Source organism: Heterocephalus glaber, unplaced genomic scaffold (assembly GCF_053883595.1).
Source record: "Heterocephalus glaber isolate CG9 unplaced genomic scaffold, H.glaber_assembly_v1.0 deba00001587, whole genome shotgun sequence".
Classification (NCBI taxonomy): Eukaryota; Metazoa; Chordata; class Mammalia; order Rodentia; family Bathyergidae; genus Heterocephalus; species Heterocephalus glaber.
In genome coordinates, this window is record NW_028258365.1 from 1,365,545 (window position 1) to 1,383,558 (window position 18,014).

The 18,014-nt window shown below is 36.7% G+C and overlaps 1 protein-coding gene across 27 annotated transcripts in view; it reads right to left on the reverse strand.

The window, feature by feature from the left end:
* Positions 1–306: 306 nt before the first annotated feature.
* The window catches only part of Inpp4b (inositol polyphosphate-4-phosphatase type II B), a 1,082,298-nt gene continuing 1,064,590 nt past the window's right edge, over positions 307–18,014 (reverse strand). For 19 of the 27 annotated variants that reach the window (XM_087193371.1, XM_087193370.1, XM_087193373.1 and 16 more), the window contains one exon: positions 3,979–5,358. In XM_087193371.1, coding sequence (XP_087049497.1) covers positions 5,184–5,358 — 175 coding nt within the window. In that variant the 3' untranslated portion in view covers positions 3,979–5,183. Of the gene's footprint in view, positions 3,940–3,978; positions 5,359–18,014 lie in introns of those variants that run through there. The other 8 variants (XM_021247702.2, XM_087193389.1, XM_087193386.1 and 5 more) reach the window with 3 other exon arrangements.

Here is an 18,014-nt window from a genome sequence, read left to right on the forward strand (position 1 = left end):
TCAAAATTGATGCTAAAGCACATTTTCAGTCATACATTGATTAGGTTAACATTTCCCTGAATTTAGTCTTGTGTTATTGCTTATACTAAGACTGCATTGCTAAGATTCTTCTTGCAACATGTCACTTAGAGACAGGTTTTTAAATTAATCTCCATAATATAATAATTTAATTATGAATACAATGTCAAACATTTAATATGCCTGCTGCCTGCTAGGAGTCCATGAGAGGGTAAACACACAAACAAAACCGATAGCCATTTGAAAATGACTGATTATTTTGAAAATAATTTTAATAATCCTGCTTCCAATGATTTGTTATTTTGGGGAGAAAATGTGATGGTGGAATTCAGCTCTATGGTGGTAAATGTTAACAACTGGATTTTCAGGAATTACACGTGGTAATTTGCAGCATTTGCATTTCCCACAGATGCAGATTTCAAGCTATGATGTGATATTCCTGAATGTGGAAATAGGAAGAAGATCTTCATGGTAGCACTGTAGCATCAATGATATATGGTAAAATATAAAAGACACAACTACACTGCAGGACATGAGTAAACACTAAAATTTAGTAAAATGACTAGAAAGTGGTAATCTTTGCTCATCACCTTTACTTTTCATAAAATCCATCTTACTGTATTTCATAATTTAATATTTGATCATGTTAGTGTATAACAAGCAGCTAACAAAGCTCTTGAAAATTTAAAGATCAGCTTTCATGAGTCAGCAAGACAAGTTCCACCATACCATTGCAATCATCCCTCTTTACGCAGCATCAGCCTTTACATAGGGATGATTTGGTTTGCTTGGGAAGAAAAGCATAACTCTGCACAAATATCCTCTTTTCTTTTCGTTTTTCCTTTTCCACCTGTCTTATTTTACTTAGGGGGTAAACAGGGAAGTGTTCTCTACCCAGTAGTAGCTTTTAAGTGTTCATAGTTTTTCAGAAGAGGTTTTAGTCTTACAAATAAATAATTGGCAATTAATGACATGGACTACTGGCCTAAATGGGGTGGTGGATATTAAAATATCTTTAATCACCTGGATCAAATGGTTTCTGTGATATACTGGATTATGGAACTGACCAAACAATCTGCAGCAAAAAGTTGGGCAGCATGTAGATAAAACTGGAGGTTATATTTATAAGAAAAAAGAACTCACCTCATGAGAAATAAACAAAACATGGCACATAAGTATGAGTCTGCTTCAATCAAGTTTTTCAAAATTATATTGGTAACTGTTTGGGGGAATGTTTCCCAGGCACGAACCTTTTGTCATTGGGTCAATCATAATCAGGGTGACGCCTTTCAATGTCTTTAATTACCCCACTACCACCACCCAGGTGGTGTAAATGCAGAATTGCTACCTGCACTTGGTGCTGGTAGAAGGAAAAGACATATTTGAGGGGAAAAATGAAGTGAAATAAACTATACTGTTTGGAACTATCATTTTCTTGGTTCATTTTTTGGCTCAAAATGATCTCTGCAAATATGCTTACATATTTTAAAAATGAAAATGTAGACAGAAAAGCATGACTGTGGCTGTATTTACACAAGAGAGACTATAAAATTTGTTCAACATTTGATTCAGAAACCTTTATAATCAGAAATAGTGAAGTGGCTGTCCAAGGATATTTGAAGTGTATCTCAGGAAAAGAACAAAAATGTTGTGTATGAAACGTGAATTTTCTTGGTGAAATCTACTCTTAGAAGTATAAACAATATAGACTTGTTATAAGGAAATGCTGGTGATTATGCTAATAATGAATGAAAATTCACATGCATTTATACGCAGTAAGCTTCACCCTTTGAGACTTCTTAGTATTTATTTGAAAAAAAAAAGTCAAGAATCTATGAAATGTCTTCTAAAATGTCTTCTAAAAACCCTACTGTTGTTTATTTTCTAGCTAATAATTATTTTTTCTAAATTTGAGTTGAAGTTTTGCTTTTAAAAATATAAACAAAATAGCTGTTGATAAAATACTTATATGGTGATAAATCACTTGAGATTGATCTCTTGCAACTGAGGATTCTATTCGATATATTACAAGAAGCCTCATAACTTTTCAAGGAGACCTCTGTCATCCCAAACTCTTTATCTTAAATCAAAAGAGATAATTAATATAACCACAAACCCTACCATTTTAAAATAAAATCAAACAATTCAAAGATTATATTTAATCACTGAAATGAAGAATGAGGTAGAGCTTAGAATACCAAGATAATTTTTCCATAAATAGATCCCAAATGTACAGCCTGTTTTTATTAAAAAGGCTGTAAAGAGTTTGGCAACTGCTTCAATAATACACATATGTCATTAGCTGAAATAATCGATTGATAATTCTAGTGCAAGAGTCCACAAAAGGTTATCTTAAATTTGTAGCATCAAATTTGAAAAGGTCAACATGGTGCTAGAGATCTCTTTGAAATCCTTATTACAACAGGCATTTTAGGCAAGGAACTATCACATTTGCTATGGAAAGTCTCCTAATACCACCAATATCTCTTGGTTGTAGCATCCAGAACTTCCAAAGAAGTTATGCTCTAGATAGCACAGGCCCCCGAAGAAAAAGGAGAAAGAATAAGTTCTTAACATTTGGGAAAAATAGGTCTCATTTGTTCAGACTCATACTCTGAACTTCAATTTCAGTGAAAAAAATCCTAATTTCTTTTTAAACTTACTAGTTTTCTCCCTTAATTTTCATACATATTCAACATAACAATTTGGAGATGGGCAAGCCTTCTTACTACAGTAAGTAGAGTGAGAAGAGATTTTAATCATTCTGCACTTTCTAACCAGGTGATCAGCCTAAATTTACCCATTTTTGGAATAATATTAATCAAGATGATCTCTAAGGAAACTACTGATTCATAATTTTAGAAAACTTATAAATGATATGATTTTTCTGAGAAAGGACAAATTAAAAATTCAGGCAAACAGAAATTATTGTGTCATCAATAGATATGGTTGCATATATCTTAAAGATTTATTTGTGCATACCAACCTATGCTAGACTGCATACTTACGCAAAGGGGACTGCTAGAAAACATCTTAAAACATCCTACTTTCACGAACTTCACTGCATAAAGTTCAAGTGATGGAGATCTCATTTGGGGCAACTACAGACTGTCCTCCTTCCATGGCCTCGTAAATTCAGTTCCTCACAGTGTTTTGTGCATTGTACTTTTTGTACATTGAACTTTCTGTTCTGCCACTTGCACAGCTGGGTCACACAATCCCAGGCAGAGTTTTGAAAAGATATCATGGTTTTGAAATATATTTAGAGGTGGAGTCACATCTGGACAGAACAACAAAGGTCTTTCCAAGCATCCCTGCACCCTGCTTCAGAAGTCAGTGTCATCAGTTAACTTTACCTGGTTTCAATTTGTTAAATAAATATTTCACAAATCCCACAAATAGGCTCTAAGATTGTCTGTGATCAAGGCTGTGATTTGGTGAACTCTCTTCCCTTCATTTTGTAGGGAAGGCCTCATCTCTGATCATGTTTTCTTAGTGTGACATTCATATAAATATTTCACGGATGGGACTGACCCTTTCTAAAATGAAACCACAGAGAATCAGCACATAGTAACTTAGAATTAGAAATGACAATCTTTTATAAGATTTTAAAAATGAATTTCCTTATGAGCAGTCTGATGTAAAATATCAAGTAATTCCTAGATTTGGTTAAACAACCATGAGCACCCCGCCCAAATTCGCAACCATGAAAAAAGTAAAAAAAGACCAAAATGGATGTTCTCCAAATGAAACATATTTGTGTTCCTGTTTATTTACATGTTGGAGAGTTAGGTGTCAGCTTTTCCATAAGTGCCCTCTGGAGGTCTGTAGTACTTGGGGAATGCCATCAGCTGTAGCATGTTGAAAGCATACTTTCTGCATTTGATATTCTTCAGTACATTCTCTATGCGGCATCCTTCTCTGGTGAAGGGAAAAAGTACAACTTCATGAAACACAGAATAAATAAATATGTTTTATTTGTTCAATGCAGAGTTGCAGCAACAGTCCAAGTAAAAATAACAAAGATTCAACTCTACATTTTTTTCCACAAATGATGATACATCTTACAAAATTAAATCCTAGGCCAGGCCCAATACCATTATTGCCTTCGGAAAGAGATCATTAAAGTCTCTTTGTTCCTCACAGACATTTAAGGTTAAATAAACTCTTTAAATATAATTTGCTCCACAATACAGTTTCACTTTAATTTCATAAATATATCTGCCTTCTATAACTTTTCCACAAATTAATTTCATAGTCTTTAAAACACATTAAAATCTATATGTAGCCCTAAGGATGTAGGTTCTAGGAGTAAGGCATTTAATTTATTAAGTCTGGCCCTATAGATTTTTAAAGGAAAGTTTCATCTCTATTTCATTTCATTATTTTAGCTGTGCAACAAAGAGAGGAAATGGCTTTCTGAATAGCCTGGTCCAAGTCTCAGCTTTGTAAAGGAAGAATGCTTGTAAGGGAAGAAAGGACAGTACAAAAGTCACAGGTGCTAAAATCAACGCATCATGACACAGAGGAGACCTTGTTAAAAAGAACAGAAAAGTACTCGGAAGGCCAAATTAACCCAAACCATAGTTACAAACAGGTTAATTTAATTACAAAACATAAATAGGCATTCTCTCCATAAAGTTATTCGACAGAGAAGGGTAAAGAACAGCAAAGAAATAAAATAACAAACAAGTTAATTTAAAGAACCAAACAGAAGTTTGTATCAACTGATGGCAACTATGTTATTAGCACAGTGGAAACAAAGTCTGTAACCTCCCATGTCCTTAGGATTCATCTCAGGGTTTCAGGGACTTGCGCAAATTCAATCTTAATTTCTTTCATACATTTAATGGGAAGAGGAACAGGAGGCTCAGAACTTCAAGCTTTCAGGATTCTGGTCTTTGTTTTAGTCCAAACACAGTAACTTAAAAATTCTTCTTGAGCTAATTCACAGAGGGAAAACTTTTCTATGAACAAAAGAGCAAAATAATTCACTGAATGCATAGTACGTTTTGTTTTTTAGTTTTTAGGAAAAACAAAAACACAATTCAAACTTCTTTTTTTTTAATTCTGTGAATTTGAAAAATGTAGAAATATTACAGCATTCCCCCCATAATTTAAAGTCCATTGTCATTGGTAGAAAAGAAAGGAACACAACATAAAAATTATTGGTATTTGGCTAATAGCAATGCAAGACTTAAAATAAGCCACACAACTAGCAGGTGTGAGCTGACAAGTAGCAAGGCGACAGGATAGAAGTGTCGAGAAGTTGGCTTGTTATCAGTTAGACAGCCTGTTTCGGGGTCTTCGGATTCACTCAGTGCTCCCTGGGTTTGTCTGCTGTTGAACAGGGGGGAGTTAGGGGAGAGAAGAAAACAGTACAGCATTCACACAGTAAAGAGATTCAACCTTAAATGTTCTAAAATACAACACATTATCTTACATAATGCAGCTGTTTCAGATGACCTGCTTATGCTAAAGAGCCTCAAGTGCATCCTGAATATTGTCTTCTCACTGTACTACACTGACAAAGGTATTTAAAAGATGAGACTCCTGGGCCAGGGATTTAGCTCAGTGGTTTTGCCGCTTGCTGTACAAGAGCAAGGATCCGAGTTCGATCCTCCTCCGTACCAAAAAAAAAAAAAAAAAGATGAGACTTCTTTTGCTTGTGCAAAAGGAAACAATATTATGATAATATTCATGTGGGTTGAATCTAAATGTAAAAGGAACAATAAAAGAAGCGTAATAGCAACAGTAAATAAGACTGCATAAAGAAAACTAAAATGTGGGTCAGCTCATAAAAATAATCTGATAAATACATCTCAGGGAAATAAAACAAGGATGCAATAAAACACAGGATGCAGTGGAGCAAAAGGATGTGTCACATTTAAACATATCATCTACTGGTATTATTCCAATATAATGTATTTAAAATTGTAAAAATGATTTATTGAAATGGTTTGGTTTTTAAAATAAAACATCTGACATGTCATCCTTACCAGCCATAGCATTACTTTAATGAAACCCAAACCACTACCCTTCTGTTAGCTCAGTTCACAATTTGTGCTACCTACTGCCAATCTTACTTAGAGAGGGCCAGGTCTGTGTCCTCTGGACTCCTGATCTGGATAGAGATTCACACCGTCAAGTCACCCTTCAGAAAATAAAAGACTGAAATTTCCAGATGCTGTATTTTCTGTGTAGGTAAAAAGGAGGCTTGGGGAACTTCTACAATTTTGCTTAAAAGCAGTTCCAATTATGACAAATCTGAAATATACTGATATAACTTGAAAATAACATTCTTCCCCATGGCACATTTCATCAGTATTCAGAGTACTCATATGGTACTTTAATCTGTTAGCTCCTCCGCACTTTAAAGAGAAAACTGTTGGCTTCTTGTGAAAGTTGCCATGAAAGGAAGCTTGCATACAAGCTCCTTAGACAAAGCCCCAGGCAGCCCCTGAGAACTTTATACAGAAGTTTTGGGCCAGGCTCTGACTATACCAGTGGATGAATTGGCCAAATAACAGTTGTTATGATTATTTCAAATTTCGATTTCAATTTTTCTTACAATACCAAATAAACCATGCTGTGGTGTGGGCTGGTATTTTCTTATTAAGACCTAAAGACTATATCCCCTAAGACAAACTAGATTATCTGAAAGACAAATGGTTTATTGAGCAAAAGGAGGTTTATTTTGGAGTCACCTAATTCATTTTGTCAACTGTACAAGGGACTTGTTCTTGTACAACTGTCTGGTTACCCTTGGTGGAAAATGTACAGTGGATTTTAAACTATTAATACTTTGAATTTGACTAAGATAAGTCACCTTGTCTTATATTCTTACTTTTATTGGTTTGAAATCATTATATTTGACTAATCCCAGAGAAATAATTTATTCACTCATTCACTCAGTAGTTCTAAGTGTCTCCCATTAGCCAATCACTGCTATGCCACAGGGAATATAACAGTCAATAATTCAGACAAAACTTCTGGCTTCATGAAGTTTACTTTTAAGATGAATGAGAGGCAACAAAAATAGGAATAATGTCTGGCAAGAGTCCTGGAGAGAAAAGTAAAGCAGGACAGGAGAACTCTGAGTGTGGGGTGTGTGTGTGGATGAGAGACAGAGGGATGTGATGATGCCAGGTGAGCCCCCTTCAGCCTGGCTGGGTCTCAAGGAGATGGGGAGGGAAGTGACCCAAAGAAACAGAGACAGAACAACTTGAGGAAGACTCTTCAATTACAGCCACCACCGTCCACCTTAACTGTAACCACAGCAAAGGACATTAAGCCCACCAAGGGCTGCAGTTGATTTTTCCCTTGCAAGACTCCTTCAAAATAGTCTTCAAACAGGGACATGTGCATCCTACCGGAAGTCTCACTGGGGGAAGAGGACAAAGTATGAGGCTTCAATGTTATCAATATGGACCTCATTCCAGGATTATGTCCTATATTAGTAGCATGGCTTGCAGAGGCAGCTGAGACCACAGCCCAGACTCCGGAGTCAGACTACCTGTTTCAACCTCCTTTGTCATTGCTCCTCCTTTGTCAGTTGAGTAGTCTTGGGCAAGTCATTCAACATCTTGTACCCCAATTGCCTTCTCTGTGTAATGGTGATGTTAAAAATAATGCTACCTAAATCATAGAACTGCTGTGAGGAAAAATGTTTAAATTGATAATGACCAAGTCATTTGGACAAAAAATACATAAAAGAAGCATTCTATAATGGTTATCATAGTATCATTTCTTTAGCAATAACTACACTCATCTTGATAGTATAGCTAGAAAATTTTTTACCTCATATACATAGACAAAGAAGGCTCAAAGAGTTGATTGAGCCCATTGGCTCTTAAAAGTGGAGGAGCAGAGAACCAGTGGGAGATGTTCAAAAATGCTGAAAAAAATCTTCTAACAACTGCCTTTAGCCCAAGTACAGAGTATTCATTTATATCACATAGCATTTTTCTTACAATTAGCAAAGCACATTTATGATTTTTGAGTTTGAATATTGTATATGCCTTCCAAGTGAATATTAAATAAGTTCAAAATATTTTTTGGAAGGGGAAATTTTATAATTGGACCAATTTGTTATTTATTAACTTCTATCTCTGGAGATTAGAATAGCACATTAAAAATGTATCACACATAATCATCCTATTATTCAGCTGGACTTTGGAGCAACAAGACCCTTGGGGTTGCCATAGAACTTAATGTTTGAAATCCATGACTGATCACAAAAGCAGATAAGGAGTCTTGGGACTGCCTCCTTGCTTCCTGCCAAGAATAGCACAAACAGTCTTTTCTTCATGACCACAGATAGATTTTAAGCACTGTACACTGGCAAAAAGCAAAGGATTCATTAAGCAATGGTATTAGTAATTTCTTCACCAGAAGATTATGACAAATAATTACTGAATGGCTGCCTTGCAAGATTCTGTGACAATCAAATGTCATTAATTTAGCTAGCATTGACTTGTAAATCACCATGGAATAAAATCCCAATGTTGTTTCTAGTGGAAATGAGACAAGATCAGACATTTAAGGGCAGTTGCTGAATCTGTAGGATAGAAAATGTTCTTTTCTTCAAAGTTCTGTCAAGGCAATCACTTAAAATATGAACAAATAAAAGAAATGTCTCACTTTTAAATACATCATTGCCTTCATGAGGAGACATTTCCTTAAATAATACCCAATATGTGTGACTTGATGGCCTTTGTTTACTTAGCCTTCTTTCGTGTTAGTGAAAGGTCATAATCACCCTTGGCAGATATCCTCTCAAATTATTCAGATCTCTTCATTTGAAGTTAGAGCCCTCCTAACTTCCCTTATTGAATAATTATTAACAGTTTTGATATTCAATGTTTTACTCCTTTAACCACTATAGTTCTTCAAGTTTCCCATAGTAAAATTACCAATTGAACCCAAAATGCAAAAAGTCTTTCCTTCCTACCAGCAAGCTGATTTCTTCCCATGCTAACATGAGACTACTTTCCATTTAATTATATGCTTCAAGTTCAGAGGTATGGGCATACCACCATGCATTTTATGAGTCAAGATTGCCAATATCTTAAAGAGCTTTATTTGACTTAACATTCATCTTTGGAGGCAATACTAACAGAGTACCATGTTTCAGGACCTGAATTGTATTCAAAATCAAACTGGCAAGTCCGTGTAAAATGAATATAATGTAGATCTGCCATTAGTAAGAGCTTTGAGGTTGGTATGAGAAATCACAGGATCAGAGATGCTTACATGTAAAAGTGACTTTAAAAAATCTTCCAGTTAAATGTATACATTTAATAGTGGAGGAAATAAATTTAAAAGTTTTTCCTATTCTTATCCAGCAATAAGTAGAAAGTAAAGATTCCAGAGGATACAATTTCCCCAGTTCACAGATTCCTTATATTATACTATGGATAAAGGGAGAAGGGTCTTTCATCACTTTAGATCAAGGTCCATGAAATTAGATGATTCAATATACATTTAGATGACAAATTAACCTCCAAAAGTTTCCAAATATTCAATTTATACTTAGAACATTAAAAGTAGATTTCCAGGACTTTTCAGAAAATGAGCAACCATTTAAATGTAGAGAAATTATAATAAGACTATCAAGTGTGATATAATTTCCATCAGTCTAGAACTAAGAGTGGCCTTTATGACCAGATCACCAGCCACATTTAAAAGGTCTTCTTTCCATCTGCATTTCAGAATCTAATTCAGAATATGGTATGCCAAACACAAGATAAGGAAATTACTGGGAAAGACATAAAATAACATCACTGTTTTGAACATTCAGGTCATAGACTTTTTCAAAGAAATGTGGGGAAGTACGCTACCAAAGAAAGAGCAATGTTTGGCAGTATTAAGCCAATGCCCACCTGGAGGAGCCGTGAGTCTTATTTGTGGGGCACTGTCTGTGATTCTGGACAAGGCTTTCTAGGTTGAGGGATGCTAGGAACTGGAGAGCATCCATCAGACAATGACAGCATGATATGAAAACCTGGCATATCAGAAAGGACTGATGTCACTGAAAATGAGAAAAGTTAATTGGCTTGGAGGAGATAAAGGTTTATGATCAAATGATTGTTGATTTCAAATAGACAAATGCTGTGTAGTTGAAGGTATGGGTTACCATGGAGAGCAAGGGAAGTGTGTAAAGTAGAGAAATTTGTCCAAAGCAGCAAAAGCACTACGTGACAACTGCCTTCTGGATGTTTTATTCATTCCTTACCAACGGACAAACTAGCCATATTAATATTTTCATCAGCTCAGAAGGGTTTCAAAATATGATCAGGTAGCAGGTGAGGATTTTTATCCCTATCTGCTCAGTGGAAAAGCCGGATTCCTTTCACACTGTGACTGGAATCCCTTAGGCATGGCTTCCTGCTACTGCTCAGAAGCAGGCAGATGTGGCTCCTTTGTGGCTGCAAGATTAGATTCAGTGACCTTTAAAATTACTTTCATCTTTATTTTTCTGTGATTCTTTGATCCTATTAAAACATAACTGCAGTACTGCAGAGATGCATATTTTTCTACAAATAGAAAATGTGACAGTTCAACAGAAAATAGTAGGGTATGTTGAGGGAAAATTCATGAAATGCTAAGCATGTTCACATTCCATTTGGTCTCTAAGGTTGTCACTGCTCATTCCTATCAGTTTTGAATTTCAATTTTGAGAATTAAAGGAAAACAAAGCAAAAATGATTAATTTAACTGTATCAATTATTTTTGGATAGCACTCCTTGCCTCATTTTCATGGTTTGGTTTTATAAAGTTCCTAGAAAATGGAAGTATCTTCTCATTAGAGGGTGCAAGACTTCAAGTGGTGACATTTTCAGGTGGTCTATAAACATTGCTTTGAAGGAAAAGAAAGTACATACACCCAGAATTACAAGTCAAGGACAGATAAAAGCATGGCATAAAATATGAAAATGTTTTGTTATCAAAGAAAAGAAAGAAGGGAAGGGAGATGACTATAATGAGTTAACAATATAATTACTTCCACCGAATACTTACCAGAGTCAATTGCAGTTTCCCTTTTGAATTTTAGAATGGAGAATATTGGATAAAATTGAGAAATAAATGCCCTACGTGATTACAGGACTGAAGAAAAAATTATGTGAGAGAGCTTAAGGTTGGTTATATTTGTATAGTTATTTGATAGAATAGTTATATTTGGCTCATATATGATATGATAGTTATTTTTAAAAATCTGTGAGACATGTGGCTAAATAAACTTGATATATCCATTTGTGCCTTGCTCTCTATTTTTTACTCTGCCTCATTTTCTTTGAGGAGGTAGTTTAAAGCATGTGCCCCAGGGATTTTAGCAACACTGAATGCAAGTGGTGCTTGAGCTAAATAGATTTACCCTTCTTTCATGATGAAAACTTTGAAGTGTCCCCTGGGAAGAGGTAACGCAGAGTTGAGAGGAAAGAGGGAGAGGGAAAATGAAAGGGCGGGTGAGGAAGAACGTGGGGGTGACAGAGATGGACAGAAAGACAGATGAACACAGAGTGTTTATGTCTGTGTCTAGATGTCCATCCAAAGCCTCAAGTGGTCATGGTTTTCAGAGGTGGCTAGATCTAGAGTATGTGATGCTGGGATCATGGGTGTGTCATTACTAAATTAGTCCACTGATTGGTTTGGCATAGTTCAGGGTAGGATTAAGGGTAAAAAGAAGATCAACCCTCATGGCTTGTTTTTGCTGCCTTCTGCCTGCCATGGACTGTTTCTCCACTGCCAGGCCCCTCTGCCATGCCACCCTGCCTCGGAGCCAGTCGACTATGGACTGAAACCTTTACAAACTGCAAGCCAAAATAAACCTTTCCTCCTTTAACTTTGGCTGTCAGGTGTGTTGTCTCAGTAATGAGAAAAGCAACTGAGACACAGAGACAGCGGTGACTGGGAGGAGAATGAAGGGACAGAAGGCTGGGGCCAGGACAGCAAAGTCTTGCACATCTTTCTGTGTGCCTGGCAAGACAGGCCCACGGAAGAGGAAGGGGTTCCGGGTGCAGGAGTGCGGCTGTTCCCTAGTGATGGTCCAGCTTTGCTCACGATTCTTGGGATTTGAATTTGACTTCGATGCAGTTAAATTAAGGGGCTTGAGATTGCCATGAGGAATAGGAAATGACCACAACAGGGCTGGTGACTGAAGCAGACGAGTTCAAAGCCAGGAGAACTGCACAAAAATAGAGATACTTTCCTCCAGCCTTCTTCTGGAGAGGAGCTGAAACATGGAGTGAAGTTTCTTTAAAGAAAAAAATTTAAAAAGAATCAAACTAAACAAAAAACACTGTATCTTATGTATGGGCAGAGAATTTCTGAAAGATATAAGTACATGGATTACACCTAGATCTTCTTTTCTGGTTGCTATATAATCATGTTTTTCTTTGGGAAGAAACTCCAAAAGATGTCTTAGTTCTAATTATTTCAAAGTAACCGTGAAACAAAAGAAGAAAGAGATCCGTCACTAGAACACTCTGCCAATCTGTTTGTTGTTCAAGTATTTAGACATGTAAACAAGCATTGTCTCCCTGCTCTAATTTGTAACTCCCTGGAGTTTGGGATAACTTTCATCCCTCAGTTAAGAGGATATTAATATGTGCAAATCTAAGGCTGGAGCTTCAATTCTTGATAAGTGCAGGCAGAGGACAATGATGTAAATCCATTATCACCTCACTTCCCTGGTGAGCAGCTCCCCTCCCTGATAGCAGTGCCACTCTAGGGATGCTCATAATAGAAACAGAAAAACACCTGCCATTAGCTTACAGCCTACTTTATCCTGAAAGTAGCATAGGAAATTGGGATATCAGATATCAATAATGATGGATAAATATTTAAGCATGAGTAAAGTGAAAGAAAATCAACTCAGGTCCCTCTTGTCTACCTTTGTTAAGTCTCAACTGCTTCCCTTTATGAGCATGTTAACATCAATCCCACAGGGTTACTGTGGGAATTACGTAGAGGCACACAGCACACTCTCAATAGTAAAACGGAGTAAACATATATATTTTTAAAACTCTCTTCTGCTTCCCTCGTCTTGCTAAGTCTCAGTTCTTATGCAGTCTGCATGTACCCTGACCAGTTCCGAAGCTCTCTCCTCTTCGTATCTGGTCATTCTCTCTAATGTCGAAATGTTCTTTTTTTCTCTCTAATGTTCAAATGCCCCTGATGTAGGATGCCCTTTACCTTTCCATACAATTACTTTCTCCAGTTCAAAGATTTCCATGACTTTGGCATCATTTCATTCTGATGAATCTTAATTTGTCTCTGTAGTTTAGACCTTTGCTCTGAATTACAGAGACATATACTGGGTCTCCAGTTAGATCCAACATGTTGCCCAACAGACATGTTAATTAAACAAGACTCAGGTACGATTCGGGTCCCACCTTCACTGCTGTTTCCTCACATCAGGTCCTTCCTTCCCATCACAGGAAATGTGGTAAACACCTCAATCTTCTCAACTCTTCTATATCATTTACTAACATCCCACACACATCCAGCATTGAGTCAGTGTAACCCACTGTCCCCTGATTCTCACACTAACAGAAACTGTTTTCCTACCTTTCCCTGTGTTAAATTACACTAACTTCTAAAATGCCCATTTGGACACAAAACAAACCAACCAATGAATGACTGTAGTTGTATTCTGAAAGCATTTCTGGCAGGGCTTCTACGAAATGCAAATCCGGCTCCATCCAGTTGCCCTCAGAGAGGGGAGCTTTTCCATACAGCAGTGGTACTTAACCATGTGCAGGGAAGTAGAAATAATTTCAATCACTCAATACCAAGAGACCAAAGCTCCTCATTTCAAGGAGGAAGTTTACCTTCTCTTGCTGCAAGGTCTCTTAGGTTTTCCAAGTCTCTACTCCCTCCCACCACTGCCTCTTGCATGGCATTGCACCCTGCTGGATGAATCCTACCCAGCTCTCTCAGGGATGAGATCCCATCTGTGGTTTCATTGCACTGGAAAGGAAAGGGGATGGACACCAGACACCACCATTCCCAGTACTGTGGCTTCTCACACATTCACCCTGACCCACTCTTTGAGTTACACTCTTGAAAAGAGTCAGTCAAAGATTTTTGTTCCTAGAACTACTAGAAAATTCATTATCTCCCCTAGAAAGATAGGGTTGGTCTCTTTCCTTCAATTTCCATTTCCCAACTCCTCTCTTTAAGCCCAATATTCCATGAAAACAGCATGATGCTGCTATTTATGCTATCAACTCCTAAAATTGAAGGCTGATGAAAATCTAGGAGAAAGAGAGTAAGGCACACTGAATAATTTTGAGGTTTAGTTTTTGGATACAGCAAGTACATGGCTAAAAACACTGATTGTAACATGACTATGAAAAGAGCAGAATATAAAATAGATGTATCGGAGAAATAACTCTCAAGCTCAAAGTGATTTCCATGTCATCACTAATCTATGACCAGAGATTCATCGATCAGGGAATATTTCTCAGAAAAACAGACTTTTGTATGGATGGCAAAGGCTGAAAGTTTCAATGACTAGAGAACAGCTGGTCATGGAGGGATGAAAATGACATGAAATGCATGGAAACCAGAAAGCCACGCATGGATTTAGAAATGACCCGTGGCCTGCTTTGGTTATAATGATAAAGCGTAATAGAGTAGCAGAGAAATCAGTGAAGGAAGAAAAATGAAATGTAAGGATATTTTCTTTTATGTTGCTTATCTGTTTCATACATTTTCTAAAATAAGCACATATTATGCAATAAAATATTGAACTACTGTGTTTTAAAATGAAGTGGGGGTATGTTGCACATGTTTGCCCTGATGACAAAAATCCTTAGACCCCATTTTCAAGGTAGAGGGTGAGCAAGCGCAGGACTAAGGAGCACTCCAGTGCTGTGATGAGCGTCCTAGGACAGCACCTGGCAAGAATAAGTAGGACAGCTTGAGCCAGAGTGTGACAGGGATGAAATAAACTAGAGAGATGGAGACCAATTAGGAGGCTATTACCGCAATTGGGTCAAGAAATGATAAGAGCTTCAACTGTGCAGGAAAGAGAAAGGTGAGGGAGTTACAGTTTTTGAAAACAAGTAACCTGTAAAACAGATGTGTGGAGTTTAAATAGAAAATCAGGGAGCAAAAAATAATTTTCAGGTTTTAGGGGGAAAAGGCATTTTATTTGCACAAAATAAGTTTAATGCATTATTTAGAGAAGGAGAAGGAAAGGAGGGGAGGAAGATGTAAAAAGAATTAAGATGTGTTATATACATGTACCAACTCCTCATGATGAAGGTAATCATTATGTACTACAAATATGTAGTAAAAACATGTATTAATTAGGGAAATTTAAAAACCTCAAGAAACTGTTAGATATGTGTAAGGAAAAGGTAGGTTTGGACAAGATCTGAACCATGTTTCTATACCTTAGATTTGAAAGTTTCATGCAAACAGTGGGCTCAGGAGATGAAATCACCTGTGCAGAGTGTATGTGATGAATGGAGACAAGAGCTGAAGGCAATATTCCGGGGAAGGGTTGCATCTGTAAGCCAAGAGAAGAAGCAAGCACATGGCAGACTGGGACAGAGGAAACAGACACAGATTCAAAGAAAGAGGGTCTGATCAATATGACAAACCCTGCAGCTGGGGCCAGGAGGTTACAAGGTAAATGGAGGTCATTGGACTTGATGATTATGTAGTTTGTAGCCTCTGACTCTCTGCAGAATTTTAGGAGCAGATGTTTAGAAGCAGCTGACAAATGAGTGTGAAAGAGTGGGAGGAAGCATTCTAATCTGTTTAAACTATAGTATTCAGAGCACTGGCACAGAAAGGAAGGAAAAGAGCACAGACCTTACAAGGGCCAAGATGACTGATGGGAACATTTTAGGATACATGAAGTGAGTGTGCTTGGAGTCCCAGAAAAAATGGTAAATAGGGGAGATTAAAGAGGGATATGGGATGACTGGCCATCTTTTTCTATTTCAGAAAAATGGTACTTACTGATTGAGGTTTAGCCACAAGCTAGATTTTCACTGTATACTAAGTCCTTGGTAGGTCAGGATGCACACAATCTCTACAAATTTCCTGATTCATCTGAATAGGAGCCCAAGGGCCAGAGTCTCCAGGGGCAGGGTTGGAGGAGATGTAGGAAATTCATCAAATTGGAAATTTGAAATTTCTGTGACACATTCTCAGTGGTTAGTAAGAAAATAAAGCCATCTAGTGCATTTTTAAATGCTCACATAGTTTTACTGACTCAGTGTACAATAATCACTTAAGACAGTTTAACCATGATTATTCTAGAGTGCACTTTTCTTCCATCCTTTTAATTTTTACTAAACACTAATAGCTTTTACTTATTTGGCATTCGATTTTATATGTGACACATTACTACCAATTATCCCTGGGAGAGGCTATACAGGATTCTCAAACACTAATATCTACCCTGAGGTAATAGTCTTAAAAGATCTCCTAATGTTTTCTGTTTGACCAGGTAGCTACTTCTTCAATTCTTTGTTTGACACTAAGTATTTATTTTCTTTTCTAAGATTGGTTAGTATTGCCCCATTACAATTTATAGTCACTTGAGCATAATTCTTCATGAGTCTTTTCTCATTTCTGATTTGCGCCTTTCAGTTCACTTAAGAATATAGAATAGATTTCCATGAACATAGTATTTCCCAACATACATATGATTAAATAGGTTGAGGGAGAGCTGGCTTTAAAATCTCAAATAGAATTTCTGATTTGTTTATTTAGTCAAGAAATGTAGAGTATGTATGGGCGTGATTGAACAATATGCTGAATATTTAATTTTTTAAGTATTACATCAAAAGACACATTGCCACTTCAAAATACTCCTCCTCACTTTGAATACAATTATCCCATCTTTCTGAAGCAGTTCTGAAAGTCTTCTTTTCTGAGGATGTTAGCTGTTTTGTGTTAGTTGTGCCTGCCTCTGTATCCTGAATAGATTCAAACATCTACTTTTCATGGGCATTTTGACTTTGGAAAGAGCAGAAGTTGCATGGTGCCCAACTTGTTGAATAAGGTAGATGAGGACACACTGTAATATTTTACAAGCCCGACTTTCTGTTGGTTGGCACTTGGCAGCAGAATTCACTTTTTTTTTTTTTTTTGGGTACCAGGGATTGAACTCAGAACCTTGTACTTGCAAGGCCTGCGCTGGAACCACTGAGCTAAATCCTGGCCCCTAGAATTCACATTTTTGATCACATGAAGATACTTTCGAAAGAGGACTTCTAGAAGTGTATCAGAAAGTGGCAAGAATGACTGGACAAGTGTGTTCAAAAGGAGAAGTATTCCAAGGAAATTGATGGTCATATGTCTTACTTTTTACTTTTCTTAAAGTTTTAACATTCACCATATACTGTATTTTGATCACCCCCTATATATTGTACCAAGGTTTAGGTAATATAAATATAAAAATAAATTTTCTGCCTTCCTGCAATGTACATTCTAGTTAGAGAGGCAGGCAATAAGAAAATAAATACGAGCTTTATTTTATGGGATACTAAAGCTCTGAGGAAAAATAAGTCAGGGTATAAGCTTGGAGTAGGTAGGGATTTGGGCTGTTTAGTTGGACTGGTCAGAAAAGAGCTTTTTTGAGGAACTGAGTTAAAGAAGAAGTATTTCCTAAAATAACTTTTCCTTACGTTTCTGGTAATTAAAAAAAAAAAATCTACAAACTGATATTCTACCCTACAGACCTTAAGAAGGAGTGATTTGCTATGATCCTCACCCTTTCCAAACCTAGGTTCTAGAATGAGTTAATTTAATAGGAACAGCAAGTATGATACATTGCCACTTCAATTTTTATCATAAACCAAGGAAGAAAATTGACAAGATGACTGGGAAGGAAAACTGAATTTTAGAAACAATATTTATTGAGTATAAAAGATGTTTTAGAGCTTAATTAACATTAAATTATACTACAATCAAAGACAATAGTGAAACCACCAAAACCAAATGTTGGCTCATAGGACAGAGGATTG